The 16,029-nt window shown below is 45.0% G+C and overlaps 1 protein-coding gene and 1 long non-coding RNA gene across 2 annotated transcripts; both read left to right on the plus strand.

Moving 5' to 3' along the window:
• The first annotated feature begins 1,103 nt into the window (after nt 1–1,103).
• Nucleotides 1,104–14,644, plus strand: LOC148143141 (uncharacterized). Its single transcript, XR_015751129.1, has 3 exons — nt 1,104–1,193; nt 6,579–6,760; nt 14,291–14,644. It is a non-coding gene; the product is annotated as an uncharacterized LOC148143141 (long non-coding RNA).
• Nucleotides 14,645–14,689: 45 nt separating this feature from the next.
• Nucleotides 14,690–15,626, plus strand: LOC148143142 (uncharacterized). The gene has a single exon (XM_087975696.1). The coding sequence runs from the start codon at nt 14,690–14,692 to the stop codon at nt 15,611–15,613; it is 924 nt and encodes a 307-aa protein (XP_087831822.1). The 3' UTR covers nt 15,614–15,626.
• The last annotated feature ends 403 nt before the right edge of the window (nt 15,627–16,029 follow it).

A 16,029-nucleotide genomic window follows, 5' to 3' on the forward strand; every position in this document is an offset into this window, starting at 1 on the left:
TCTGAACACTGTGGGGCAATTTAGCAAGGCCAATCCACCCTAACCTGCCCATCTTTGTGACCATGGGTGGAAACTGGAGCACTGAAAGGAGGGCAGAGGAATGTGCAAATCCCACAAACAGTTGCCAGACGGTGGGATCGAACCCGGATCCCTTGCAGTGTGAGGCAGCAGCGCTAACCACTGAACCAGCGAAATGGCTGATCTTTAAAACATTGAGAATAGCTAAAATAATGTATTTAGAAACATCAATAAAGTCTGAAAGCATATTCAATTGCTTCAAAAAAACTGCAGACATCATTCTGAAACTTGCAGTTAAGCCACAGTTGAGAACAGGCTGTGAGGGAGGAATGAACTATTCCTAATCTTGTGAAATTGGTACAGAATATGTAGAAATAGAGTCATAGAATTGCAGAGCACAGAAACAAACCTTTTGGTCCACGCCGACCACACATCCTAAATTAATCTAGTGATCTGTTTGCCAGTATTTGGCTCATATCTCTCTCAACCCTTCCTATTCATACAGAGGCCTTTCCAGAACCCATCCAGAAACCTTTTACATGTTGTAAATGTATCAGCCTTGACACACGGCCTCTGGCAGCTCATTCCATACACGTACCACGCCCTGCGTGAAAATTGATCCCTTTTGTCCCCTTTAAACCCTTCCCCTCTCACCCTAATCCGATGCCCCTCCAGTTTCGGACTTCCTCTACCTTGGGGAAAAGACATATAAAATTGAGCAGCCAGACAAAGTTCAAAAAGAATAAAATGTTGAGTCCCAGGAAAACAAAGTTGTCGCACCAGTCTTTTTTTTTCTCTCCTATTAGCATTTGGACTGAAAATCTGTCGGCTATACCAACATCTCCACAGGACATGCTACGCATGCTTCTCGGTGTCAGCAAGCACTGCGCATATACGCCGGTGTCAGCAAAATACTGCGCATGTGTCCCGGTGTCAGCAAAATACTGCGCATGCTCCTATCTGACAGCGGAAACAGCGCGCCACATTCTTTTGATGGACCTATAGAAAGTGCTAGAAGACCGGAAGGAGTGTGGTCTTCTTGCCATTGAGAGCGCACCTATTCTCTGAATGCGGACATTGGACCATGAGCTTGTGAAGCTGTAGTTGCTGTTCCTGTCTGTCTGAATGAAAATTGAGCTTCACCTCAGACTGCAACTTTCCTCTGTCCAACATCTGTGAGTACAACACACTCTTTTCTCAGCCCCTTTTCCATTTTATTTTTTCATTCTGGAGTTCAGTTCTTGACCTGCAGCAAAGTTGGTTCAGGTCTGTGTCTTAATTAGCAAACACATGGCAAATGCAGTAACACAGTGTGAAGTTATAGTCTTTCCTGTGAAATAAAAACAGAAAGGAGATGCATTGTTTAAATACGTTGTTTATATTGGGATGTGGAACAAGTGAGAACTGCAGATGCTAGAGATCAGAGTCGAAAAATGTGGCGCTGGAAAAGTGCAACAGATCAGGCAACATCCGTAGTGCAGGACAGTCAATGTTTTGGGCAAAAACCATTCATCAGGAATGATGTGTGGATGTGCAAAGGTGCCTCAGCTACGTTCTACTCAGGCTTTCTATCCCAGTCAATGCCAGTTGTCAGATAGGTGCAGCAAGCAATGAGCAAGGCAAGTGGTGTATTAGCAAGAGGAATTGAGTTCAGAAGTTGGGATGTCTTCCTGCAGTTAGGGGGTCATTGAATACATTCAAAGCTGAGTTTATCTGACTTTTAAATGTTAAAAGTAGTTATGGGGGAAGGCAAGGACATTTTTAAAAAAATATTTTATTAGAAACTTTTTCAAATCTTTTACAAAACATCTATAGACAAAAAAGAACAATACCAAAATACAGAAAGATAGAGGCAGTACAACAATGTCATATCACGATACTATTAATAATGAACTAACGACTATTCTACCAGAACAACCGTACTTACTTAGCTTAAACTAAACTACAATCAAATTTTTAAAAAATTAAATTAAACTGAATTCAAATTAAATTACATCACATTATTTTATTCTGTTTCACTCACTACACCTCCACTGAGGCTCCCATCCCTGGGAGCTCCAGTTATTGTACCCATAATCTTTTCCCCCAGCCGTCCTTCCCAGGGCCCCACTGGTGCCCAATCTGATTCCCATGGCATACCACGGCCCTAATCAATATTGCTGATAAGTCTGCATCCATATAATTTAGAAAGGGTTGCCACGTCTTGTAAAACTGCTCTGTTCTGTGGTGCACCATATTCATGGGGTAGTCTTGGTGGAGATGCTCCATCACTAGCCGACGCCACCCCATAAGACCTGGGTTTTTTCCCCAATGTCTCTTTCATTAAAATGTTCTTCCTTGCATAGTGAGTAAGAATGTTACACAGTCTCTTCCCATGTTTCCCCAGGAGAGGGCAAATTTGCCAACCCCAGAAGAAGAAATGCCAGATCCACTTTAACTTCAATCCCGAGGATGTCCTTAGGCTCCCTTACTATAGCACTCCAGTAAGTCTGGATCTTAAAACATGACCAATAGCAGTGTGAGTGAGTGCCTCTACTAATTTTACATTTGGGACACCCTGGTGATACTCCTCTCTTGAACTAGCCTCGCTGGCACCATATGAGCCCTGTGTAAAATCTTCAATTTCATGGCCTATGCTTTGTTACGTATTGAAATTTTCCTTACATTTTCCCATATTTCTTTCTATACTTCCAATGAAGTATCCTCTCCGAGCTCCTGATTCCACATCCTACAGATTCCCTCCATGTCCCATAAGGCACGTCCCTTTTGTAAATAATACAAAGTACTGACTGAAAGAACACCAACACACTGGAGTACTCTTTCTCCACGTCTGACCTGTAAAGCTGAGCTGGGACCATCGTCTTTTTCTGTATATAATCCCTTTATCTGAAAGTACCGGAATAGGTACAATCCATATTTCTGACTTAGCTGGCTAAATGACATCAAGACCTCCCCCTTGAATAAATCTCCCAGACAGGAGATTCCCTTATTCTCCCATGACTTAAAGCCGGAGTCCATTGCCCCAGGTTTAAATCCTTGGGCTCCCACCAGTGGGGTAAACAGTGAGGTCTTAAGCCAACTGCCCTCATCTTGCCTCATTATCCTCCAGGCTTTCACTGTATTTAAAATGATTGGACTCTTACACTGCTCGGTCATGGATTTCATCTTATCCATAAATAATTAGGGGACATCGCAATGGCGAGGCTTCAACATCAAGCCAAATTGACCCCGAATCACCCCCATTCCCAGCCACCCAGATATGGTAACAAAGTGCATATTTGATGTCTCTTCGAGTCCGGAATGTTCACCCCACTCCCTCACCCTGTGAGAGCTGCAATTTGGTAAATTTAATTAGGGGGCGGCTGCAACACCAAATAAAAGAACCGAGCCAACCACTGAGCCTCAGTAATACTCATCTGGGTAGCAACAACAGGAGCATTCCCATGGGGTACAATAGGCGAGGAATAACATTCATTTTATTCAGGGCTATTCAGCCTAACCATGATAACGGTAATCCCTCCCACTGCTGCAAATCCTGCTTTATCCTCTCGAGTAATTGTACATAGTTAGCTTTATACAGCTGGTGGAAGGCAGGAGTAATAAAAATTCCCAAATACAAAAATCCTTTTGACGACCATCTAAACAGGGACTGCATTCCATCCTTCAGATCAGGCACCTCCACTAATCCCCCCACCGGCACGGCTTCCGAATTTGTAAAGTTGATCCTGTAGCCCGAAAAACAGCCAAATAAATTAATTGTTTGAATCAATCGAGAAACTGACTCCTCCAGATTGGCCAAGAACAAAAGGATGTCATCAGCATATAGGGTGATCTTATGCTCGCCCATTCCCACTCCTGGCCCCACTATTTCAGGATCCCTCCTGATAGCCTCAGCTAATGGCTCAATTGCCAAGGTAAACAGCAGCGGTGAAAGAGGACACCCCTGTCTACTACCTCTCCCACTATTAAAGTTATCTGACTTAGTGCCATTTGTGATGACTGCTGCCTTAGGATCATTATACAACACTACCACCCGTCTAGCAAACGATCCCCCCAGACCAAAATGCTTGTGGACCCCAAACAAGTACAGCCATTCTATCCGGTCAAATGCCTTTTCTGCGTCTCCGGAGACCACCGAGCCCAGGATCAATCATTGTGGCATACCTGCACCATGTTCAATACCCTCCTGATATTGTTGGAGGAGCTACGACCCTTAAAACCCATCTGATCTTCTTTCATAATATAGGGCAACACCTTTTCCAACCTCAGAGCCGGCATCTTGGATAGAATTTTAAAATCTACATTCAACAGTGAGATGAGTCTGTATGAAGCACATTCTTCAGGCTCTTTCCCCTTCTTTAAAATGAAGGCGATATTAGCCTCTCTAAGAGAGGGCGGAAGACAAACCTGTGTATATGAATTGATATACATCCTCAGAGGTGGCATTTATGAATTCCTTATAGAATTCACTTGGGAATCCATCTGACCCCGGTGCGTTGCCACTCTGGAGATCCTTTATTGTTTCCTGCACCTCCTGTATCATCATAGATGCATTCAACAGGGAAACCTGTTCCGCCTTTATACTGGGGAGGGGCAGGTTCTCCAAATTCAAGCGATCTTTGGCAAAGGAGACCCTTTTTTGCCACCTGTGTGTGCAATGAATCGAGAGCAGCCCGGAGAGCTGCAGCTTGACCAGTGCAGGCCTAATATAATATACTTCCTCAGCATCTATTGTTGCTCCTCCCTCTGCTTCCTTCTAGTTGTTTAATACGAAATAACTAGGCCTCATAAATATGCCTTAGTGGCCTCCCACAGTATTGCCGGATTACTGGCCTCACTTGAGTTGATATCCCAGAAGACCCTGAACTTTCTTCTGATGTACTCAACGAATTTGCCATTCCTTAACAGGAATGGGTCCGTGCGCCAGTGCCGTGCATCCATTCCACCACCCTTGATTTTACCATCTAAATACACTGGCATGTGGTCTGAGACAGCTATATTCCCAATTTTACAAGCCAGTGTTATATCCAAAATATCTGATGACATAAAAAACATGTCAACTCGCGTGTGGCACTTGTGTGGGTTGGAATAGAAAGTAAAGTCTCTTCCATTCAAGTGGAGGTGCCTCCACACATCCACTAACCCCAACTCCTCACACTGGGGCAGCACGGTGGCTCAGTGGTTAGCTCTGCTGCCTCACAGCACCAGGGACCAAGGTCCAATTCTGGCATTAGACGACTGTGTGTGGAGTTTGCACATTCTCCCCGTGTCTGCGTGGGTTTCCTCTGGGTGCTCTGGTTTCCTCACACAGTCCAAAGATGTACAGGTAAGGTGAATTGGCCATGCTAAATTGCCCATGGTGTTAGGTGCATTAGCCAGAGGGAAATGGGTCTGGGTGGATTACTCTTCGGAGGGTCAGTGTGGACTTGTTGAGCCGAAGGGCCCATTTCCACACTGTAGGGAAACTCATCAAACTAATCATGTCCACCAACTGCTTAGATTGTGCAGTCATACATGCCAGGCCCCTTGTTACCCTGTCTACCTCAGGATCTATGAGGCGATTAAAATCCCCTCCTATGATTGTGCTGCGCACCCCAAGACTCATTAATTTAGCAACTGCATCAATTAGTAATGTAAGAGGGTGCATGTGGTGGGGTGGGGGAGGATACACATTCAGGACGCCATACTCTTCTCCATGTAGTTGAGCTTTAAGAATGATGAACTGTCCCAGTTCATCCTTAATTTGCTCAATTACCTGGAAAGGGAGGTTCCTTCTTATCAGTATAGCCACTCCTCTACTCTTGGAGCTAAAGGAGAAGAATACACTATCATAACTCCCCCACCACCCCACCCCACCTTGCCCATAGCTAACATCCTGGATTCTTCCAGCTGAGGCCGTGCCCTAGCCCCAGGCAATTTACAGATGAAAAAAAAACGTTATTTACATTCTGAGAGTTAAAAATGGATGCCCATTCCCCCCTCTCCCGCCCTCCCCCCCCGCCCACCCCACCCCCACCCCCCCACACACACCCCTTCTCCATACATCTTAACCAGAGGTATAGCCACCCCCAAACCAAAACCAAAAGGAGAGCAGTTAAAACAAATGTCCCCACATAATGCACAAATGAACGATATACTAAATAATTCCGGTTTTACATCAAGGCAGAACAGAGAAGCCGATAACCACAAAAAAAATGGAGAGAGGAAAAGAAAAGAAGGGCAGAAAGAACTGTACCATTGTCCATATCGATGGCCCTATCCCAACCTGAGTCCTTGAATTCAGAGAATTCACAAAGTCCTTCACCTTTTCTGCTGAATCAAAATGAGATACTGACCCCCCATGAGCAAAATGCAACATGGCCAGGGACCTCAAGGAACATTGAATGTTCAGATCCCTTAATTTTCTCTTAACCTCATCAAAAGCCCTTTCTCTTCTTAATTCTTGCTCCTGAGAAGTCCTGAAAAGATATTATTCTTGAGCCTTTGTGCTTTAAAGCCTGTGGATCTCTTCCCAGTTTTCTTGCTGTTTCAATCACTAACTGTCTTTCTTTATAATGCAGGAGTCGCACAAGGACCGTGCAGGGGCGTGGGTCCGGTCCTGACCTGCACATTGCAATTCGGTGGGCCCGCTCCAAACTCAACAGGCCCGACTCCAACTCCAGCCCCAAGAACGTCAGGAACCACTTCTCCAGTTTTCCAACGAGGTCTTTGCCTTCCTCGCGTTCCGGAAGACCCACGAGCTGTAAGCTTTTTCTCTTACTTTTGTTTTCCAGGTCGTTCACTTGCTCCTGAAGGACCCGAACCTGGTCTTCCAGCGTATGGATCCTTCCTCCTGAGACCTCCGCCACGGTCTCCGATGCCACGGTCCTCTCCTCCGCTGCCTATTCTCTTCGGGCCAACATTTGAATTTCCTGTCCATGCTTTTCCAGCGTGGCAGATAGTGGTTCCACCGCTGCTTCAATCTTTTCTCAGAGTTTGGCAAACTCCGAGAGTAACTGCTGCTACCCCATTAAACCCAAAACGTCTGCCCTGGGAGTATGAGCAATGGCTCCAGGCGCCCCCGATGCAGTAGGGGAATGCCCTACCTGCTGCACTCCTTTCGGCCCCTTTTCTTCATTTGCTTTCATCCTGGTCTTAAAGCTGTCAAACCACAATTATAGCAGCTCCAGATGTTCACTAAGTTTATATGAGTAATTTTTCTCCTAAGGATGGTTATTGAGTGGGGGGGTGGTAAAGGTCCACATTGCCAGAGGATATGGCACAGAGCCCAACACAGCAGACCACCGCCATCTTGGATCTCCAAGAAAATGGTTTTCAGACCAGTAGAGAACTGCTACAAGATCATACAGCACAGAAACAGACCCTTCAGTCTAACTAGTCCATGCTATGTTCTCAAATTAAACTGGTCCATTTGCCAGTGACTGGCCCATATCCCTCCGAACCTTTCCCATTCATGTACTTATCCAAATGTCTTCTAAACATTGTTACTGCACCTGCATCCACACTTCCTCTGGACATTGATTCCACACACAAACCACTTTCTTAAAAAAAAGTTCTGATATCTTTTTAAAATCTTTCTCCTCTCCCCTTCAAAATTTGCTCCCTCAACTTGAAACCTCCACCCTAGGGAAAGGACATCTGCTGGTCATTTCATCTATACCCTCATGATCTTATAATCCTCTCTATAAAGTCGCCTCAACCTCCTACACTCCAGTGAAAAACATCTCAACCTATCCACCCAGATGTAAGTATATTCATATCCAGTTATGATCTGTTCAGTGCTGGCGAAAGCTCGAAAAACCAAATGGTCTACCCCTGCTCATACTGTGAGAGACCATAAGACATGAGAACAGAAATTAGGCCATTCAACCCATCGAGTCTGCTCCGCCATTCAATCATGGCTGATAAATTTCTCAACCTCATTCTCCTGCTTTCTCTCCATTACCTTCGAATCCCTTGATACTCAAGAAGCTATCTATCTCAGTCCTAAATATACTCGGTGACCTGGCCTCCTGTGGCAATGAATTTTATAGATTCAGCACTCTCTGGCTGAAGACATTTCTTCTTATTTCCATTCAGAAAAGTCTTCCCCTTACTCAAAGGCTGTGCCCTCTCTTACCAATGGAGACATCTTGTCAATGTCCACTCTGTCCTGGCTGTTCAGCATTCTGTCTGTTTCATTTAGATCCCCCCGAGTGTGGGCCTGTTAATCAGCATGAACCACACCCTTCAGGATGAGGTACAGAGGAATTAGGTTCAGCAAAGTGAGAATGGGGGAAGAGTCTGAGGGATGGAGATTTTCAGCTTTCTGGGAATGAGAGAGGAAAGAATGTTTGATATAAATTAGAATTGATTACATAGGCTGATGTGCCAAGGAGTGGCAGATTGAGTTTAATTTAGATGAGTATGAGATTTTACATTTTGGTAAGGCAAATCAGGGCAGGACTTGTACACGTAATGCTAAGGTCCTGGGGAGTGTAGCAGAACAAAAAGATCTTGGAGAGCAGGTTCATAGTTCCTTGAAAGTGGAGTCGCAAGTCGATCAGATAATGAAGGAGCTGTTTGGTCTACTTTCCTCCATTGGTCAGTACATTGAGTTAGACCATGTTTTGGAATACCACACTCAGTTCTGATCTCCCTGCTGTAGGAAAGATGTTGTGATACTTGAAAGAGTTCGGAAAGGATTTAGAAGGCTGTTGCCAGAGTTGGAAGGTTTGAGCTCCAGGGAAAGGCTGAATAGACTGGGTCTATTTTTCCTGGAGTGGAGGCTGAGGGGTGACCTTACAGAAGTTCATAAGGGGCATGGATAGGATGCATAGCCAAGATCTTTTCCCCAGGATATGGGAGTCCAAAAGTATAGGGCATAGTTTTGAGATGAGAGGGGTAACCTGAGGGGAAACTTCCTCACAAAGATGGTGATGTCTCTGTGGAATGAGCCGCCAAAGGAAGCGGTGGAGGCTGGTACAATTACAACATATTAAAAGGCATCTGGATGGGTACATGAATAGGAAGGGTTTTGAGGGATATGGGCCAAATGCTGGCAAATGGGACTGGATTAATTTAGGATATCTGGTCGGCACCAATGAGTTGGGCTGAAGGGTCTGTTTCCGTGCTGTATGACTCTAATCGTCCTCAGTGAAAGTAGAAGTGTGGTTGTGAAGACTAGACTTTCAGAGCAGTTTTCAAAGATGTTTTGCCCTTCCTGGGAGCAGAAGTTACAACGAATTCTTCCAGTTGTGAGACAGTAACTGAGTGAGGGAGCACATCTGGAATTCTAGTGGAAAGTGGGAATTCATTGCACTGTGGGGATGAAGTGCTTTCAGGTTTACTGGCAGTAAGTACAGTGAGCTGAGTAGAGAACCTAGTGAAGGGTTAGGTGGGTTTTTGTTTTAAACTGCTCATTTCATTCAGCCTTCAACATTGTATTTCCAACGCTGTCCATCAGAAGGAGCGGTGAATCAGTAACTGGTATCGTTAGAAGCCTTACGATTTTCAATACAGCAGGTATTGCATTGTTTCATCAGCATTGTAAAGGTTACTGGCAGCAGCAGGTGTGGGCTGTATTCACTAGAAACGATTAAGCAGTTACAGAACACACATCCGAGAGGGCAGGGTGGGACTTGTCTTTCGATTTGCAGAAAGTGGGAGGTTCTGGGAGATGTCATCCGGAACGCACACAACCCTGGTAAATCATTGATGCCCTACAGTGTGGAATCAGGCCATTCAGCCCATAAAGGCAACGCTGACCCCTCTGAAGAGCATGCCACACAGACCACCCCCACCCCACCTATCCTGTCCTGTCGTTTCTGCTGGTGAATTAGACTAGGACTAGGGGACATGGCCTCAAGATTAGGGAGAGTAGATTTAGGACAGAGATGAGGAAGAACTGTTTTTCCTGGAATGTGGTGAATCTATGGAATTGTCTGCCCAAGGAAGCAGTAGCAGCAGCTTTATTAAGTATATTCAGGATACAGTTGGCTGGGTTATTGCATTGTAGGGAATTAAAGGGTAGTTGGGACAATGCAGATAGGAGGAGCTGAGATGATAATGAATGGCAGAGCAGGCTGGATGGGCCAAATGGCCTACTCCTGCTTCTATTACTGTTAAACTATAATTGTGCATTTCTCTTGGCTAACCCACCTAACTTGCACATCCCTGGACACAATGGGCAATTTAGCATGGCCAATCCAAATCAAGGCCGGTGAGCAGTGTGGTGATGTGGAAAATGAACGTTGGAGAATGATAAAAAGGGACAAGGAGGATAAACGTAACAGCAATCAAAGCTCGATTCAAAAGATCACAAAAAATAAAAGTAAAAGCTGCATGTGTGCTGCATTGTAACAAAAGTGAGTGAATTGGCTGCACACATTGAAGAGAATAATTATGATCTGAGACTCCTTATAAAGAAGTTTAATGGGAAGCTCGGTAAAGGTAGAAGGTTGGCACTGCTAATCAAAGCACTGATCACAGGGTAGCCTGGTGTCAGCTCGGGTTTCAGGTCCTGATTTCTCTGTCCTCTGTTGATCTCCCTGTTCCCACAGAGTAAGGTGTCGTATGTCCTCAGCTCTGCTGGGTTTTTGCTGAAACTTTGACCCCCTTTTCCACCTTCCAGAACAATAAAACATTCAGCCACTCAAGGCCCAACCCACATTGCCCCAGCCTGTCAACCATCCAGAGAGACTCATCGTAGCAGGGAATAAACAAGAAAAATGAAACAAAATTAGAAATAAATAGGTGAGCTTGTTTAATGTTTGTTCATTAGGAAGTAAGCCAGAAATAAGGGTCTCCCAGGATTCTTATGGTACCCAACTTGAGGAATTCTCTCTCCCTTCCATCTAACTATTAGTACCCAACTCTGATTTATAACAACATTTACAGAAATAAAGCATTTGTTATCAAATAGACATAGAGATAAACAGCATAGACATAGACATTTGCTTTCTCTCATGCATGCACACATGCATATAAGTGTATAGGGTGAATTTGTATTTGTAGAATTATATTTATAGGTAGATAGAACATTACAGCGCAGTGCAGACCCTTTGGCCCTCAATGTTGCACCGACCTGTGGAACCAATCTGAAGCTCACCTAACCGACACTCTTCCATTCTCGTTCATATGTCTATCCAATGACAATTTAAATGCCCTTAAAGTTGGCGAGTCTACTACTATTGCAGGCAATACGTTCCACACCTCGACTACTGAGTAAAGAAACTACCTCTGACCATCTGTCCTATATCTATCACCCCTCAATTTAAAGTTATATCCCCTCGTCCTAGCCATTGCCATCCAAGGAAAAAGGCATTCACTATCCAACCTATCTAACTCTCTGATTATCTTATGTCTCAGTTAGTCATCTTTCAACCTCCTTCTCCCTAACGAAAACAGCCGCAAGCCCCTCAGCCTTTCCTCCTAAGACCTTCCCTCCATACCAGGTAACATCCTAGTAAATCTCCTCTGAACCTTTCCCAAAGCTTCCACATCCTTTCTATAATGCGGTGACCAGAACTGTGCGCAATACTCCAAATCTGGCCGCACCAGAGTTTTGTACAGCTGCAACATGATCTCATGGTTCTGAAACTCAATCCCTCTACCAACAAAAGCTAACACACCGTATGCCTTCTTAACAGCCCTATCAACCTGGGTAACTTTCAAGGATCTACGTACTTGGACACCGAGATCTCTCTGCTCATCTACACTACCAAGAATCTTACCATTAGCCCAGTACTCTGCATTCCTGTTGCTCTTTCCAAAGTGAATCACCTCACACTTTTCCGCATTAAACTCCATTTTCCACCTCTCAGCCCAGCCCTGCAGCTAATCTATGTCCCTCTGTAACTGACAACATCCTTAGTCAGTAGCCACAACTCTACCGACTTTAGTGTCATCCGCGAATTTACGAACCCACCTTCTATGCCCTCATCCAGGTCATTTATAAAATGATGAAGAGCAGTGGACCCAAAACAGATCCTTGTGGTAACTCACTAGTAACTGAACTCCAGGATGAATATTTCCCATCAACCACCATCCTCTGTCTTCTTTCAGCTAGCCAATTTCTGATCCAAAAATTTGATTTTGTTCAAAAAATGCGCAGTCTGCTGGCAGTCAATGCAGGCAGTGCATGCATGTAATATTTTGTAAATTTCACTTTGGAAACAGAACCTGTCAGATTCAAAATTGGGATACAGACTGTGACCTCATACCTTTAATGCATTGTCTGAGCTGAGATGTCACCTTTTGTTAAAAACCTTAAGTTATCTCGAGAAGGTGATTTGTAAGAAGTTCTGAGATTTACATATTAATGATACCTACAACCCATTCTAAAAGATTAAAGACTGATGGTTTGCCACGTCTGTATGTTTAGTTTCTCACTGGTGTTGGTGTCAATGCCTTGATCCCGTGTCTGGTTGTTTCTAAAGACGTTGTATTGCAGGTTTATCCTGAATTTATACAGTTTTCCTTTGCTTCCCAAAAACAGATCTGCTCACACTGAGCAGTATCCCAATGTCATGAAAGTTGTTAACTTTCAGGTAGAGTTATTCAAAAGAGATGTTTTTACTTTTTTGGCCCTGTAAGAACCTGAATTAGCATCCTTCAGGAGAATTAGAGTGGAGTGAGAATGGATGGGGGGGAAGAGAGATTGGGATGGTGCTTTCAATTTTGTGGAATAACAAAAGAAAAGATTGTTCTGCAGAAAAAGAATTGCTTGTTCTGAATTTCGACCCTGGACTGATGTTAAAGTGGAGATTTGAGACGGCCCAGGGAATCCCTTGTGGACTCAGACCTGTAAAGCCTCTCTCTTGGTTCGTCCCGGAAATCGTACTGTTTGGAAGTCTGGAATAAAAACCTGTTATGGACAGTTTAGTATAATTTTAGTTATCCCCTTTATTCACTAATAGCATCACTGTGACAACATAACATTGATACCTATCAGCTAAACTAACTAGGTTCTAATAATCTAGGAGAGTAGGTTACCAGCTGTTCAAATGCCCAGCAGGCTACTCCAATGTATTGATACAAAGTGGCTTCCTTTGTACAAAAGTTTGAAAAAGAAATTGCATGTTGTTAATTAGACAGATAACAGGTGAAAGACAATAATTCATAAGGAAGAAAAGCTAATTGACAGGTCTGTGAAGCTTGACTAATCACTCCTACAGCCCTAAACCATTCGTCAGGTGGGAAAAACAGCTGAGTTAGGCGCCTGCTAGTGAGATAAACTCCTCTCATAAAGAGGTACCAGTCTCAGCTAATTGGAGAGTTCACAAGATAACCTTGCACAGCTCACATGTCAGATACAGTTATTTTATAAAACAGCTTCTTCGTAAGGAGGGCAAACGTTCAATCATAAAATGGCTTCCCGACACATTGTGCAAGAATCTCTTCAATATTCGATCTAGAATAATTTCTAAGCTAGGAGCAGACTCCTGCTTTTTAAGCACTAAATCATTCTGTACCTGAGGCGGAGATGTTACTGTAAGGTTGCATTTAAACTGATTCATTCATCTTCGAATGAAACATGCCTTCTTTTCAAGTTTGTGATTGAAATTCAAATAAGACATAAGATCTGATTAGTTAGAATTGACAGTGGGGCAGTCTGTAAAAACAGCAAGTAAGTTAAAGCTTTATTAGTATTTTCTTTTACAGAGGTTGCATTTCATAACCAGAATTGGCTACTCAAAAGCATCAAAAAGACTCAAAATGCAATTAAATTCAATCCATAGCAGCTAACCACTAAGAGTTAATTTTCTACTGGATTCAACAGTCTCAGCACTAAAATGGTGTCTCTCTCTAGTGTCCTTTTGAACTCTCAAGTCAGGGTTTTGTAACAGCAAAGATTTATTTTCTGTGACTGCCCTGCTTGCAAGGGGTATAAGAATCCATTATAATTGACAGCAACTGACCGTTAATTACAAAGTTTTTGATAGTACCAAGTTTCGTTTCAGGGTCAGAATCAAACACTGTCATTAATTTCACAAGGGAATGGCTGTGAATGTTATCACCTGGTGTCCTGTTCATACAGATTCACCGATGCTAAGGCAAACGTTCTTAATTGTCTTACAGCATCCTGTTATCACTTGGTAATCCCAGGTATCCCTATCTTTTGCATTCTTTAAGATCCCCCCTTTTCTGAGCCTTGCTGTCTGTCTATGTTCTAGTGAAATAAATGTGTTCCATAATTCAGCATTACATTTAGTCTAAATGTTTAAAGACAAGTTTTAAGGCTACAGACCTTCTCGGTGACAATGATGACTTTTGTAATCTCTTTTTACAGAATATTTGATCTGAAAACTGAAGTTTAAAAATCAACAGATGAAGGGCTTATGCCCAAAACGCCGACTCTCCTGCTGCTCAGATGCTGCCTGACCTGCTGTACTTTTCCGCACTTTTCGACTCTGACTCTTCAGCGTCTGCTGTCCTCAATTTCAAGTCAATGTCTGACAGTTGTTCAGTCCATTGGGACTGTAACGAGTTTTGACTAAGATTCTGTGAGAAGGAGCAAAGTTTTTTGGTCCCTGTTTCAGTAAGTTTTCAGCATCAGTGGGACTGAATGAGAGACCCCACTGTTACAGCGCACTGAGTGTGGAACCTAAAACAGTTATCCAGCCTGGAAAGAGGAATTCACGGCGGGGAGGGACTGTACACGTGTTTGTGTGCTGTTGAAGCTTCAGCCATGGAGAAACCTGAGGAATCCCGCCCCGTGCAGAAACCTTGGAAATGTGGCGACTGTGGGAAAGGCTTCCATGTGCCGTCTGTCCTGGAGGCTCATCAGCGCAGTCACACTGGGGTCAGGCCATTCTCCTGCCCTGAGTGCGGGAAGGGGTTCAGCAGTTCCTCCACCCTGCTGAGGCACAGACGGGTCCACACGGGGGAGAGGCCCTTCAGCTGCCCGGAGTGCGGGAAGGCCTTTAGCAATTCCTCTGACCTACTGAAGCACCAGCGGGTCCACACCGGGGAGAGGCCATTCGCCTGCCCAGAGTGCGGGAAGGGGTTCAGCAGTTCCTCCGCCTTGCTGACCCACCGGCGGGTCCACACAGGGGAGAAGCCCTTCAGCTGCCCCAAGTGTGGGAAGGCCTTCACCCAGGCCTTTTCCCTGCTGAGGCACCAGAGTGTCCACACAGGGAAGAGGCCATTCACTTGCCCAGTGTGCGGGAAGGGGTTCAGCGATTCCTCCGCCCTGCTGACCCACCGGCGGGTCCACACTGGGGAGAGGCCTTTCAGCTGCCCTGAGTGTGGGAAAGCCTTCACCCATGCCTCCAACCTGCTGACCCACCGGTGGGTCCACACCAGGGAGAGGCCCTTCAGTTGCCCCGAGTGTGGGAAGGCCTTCAGCAATTTCTCCCACGTGCTGATCCACCGGCGGGTCCACACCGGGGAGAGGCCATTCGCTTGTCCTGAGTGTGGAAAGGCCTTCAGCAATTCCTCTGACTTACTGAAGCACCAGCGGGTTCACACCGGCGAGCGGCCCTTCAGCTGCCCTGAGTGCGGGAAGGCATTCACCCAGGCCTGCAACTTGCAGAGGCACCAACGGGGGCACCAGCGCTCCCAACAATCGGATTCTGCCGGTGAGGCTGCTGTGGGTCACCCCCAGGACTGAACCTCCTGCCCAGTCTGACAGTGGGAGAGTTGGTGAGCTTGTTTTGTTTTCTGCTGTATTGCACCCACTCCCACGGTGGCTCAGTGGTGAGTAGCATTGCCTCACAGTGCCATGGACCCGGCATTGGGGCAACTATCTGTGTGGAGTTTGCACATTCTCCTCCTGCGCCTGCGTGGGTTTTCTCTGGGTGTTCCGGTTTCCTCCCACAGTCCAAAGGTGTGCAGGTAGGGTGGATTGGCGAAGCTAAATTGTCCCAGTGTTCAGGGATGTGTAGGTGTGGTGCATTAGTCAGGGGAAATGTCGAGTAATAGGATAGGGAAATTGATCTGGGTGGGTTACTCTTCAGAGGGTCAGTTTGAAATTGTTGGGCTGAAGGACCTGTGTCCACACTGTAGGGATTCTGTGATTCCATGAAC

Source organism: Chiloscyllium plagiosum, unplaced genomic scaffold (genome assembly GCF_037043375.1).
Source record: "Chiloscyllium plagiosum isolate Xiang-an unplaced genomic scaffold, Cpla_swu_hap1 HiC_scaffold_27, whole genome shotgun sequence".
Classification (NCBI taxonomy): Eukaryota; Metazoa; Chordata; class Chondrichthyes; order Orectolobiformes; family Hemiscylliidae; genus Chiloscyllium; species Chiloscyllium plagiosum.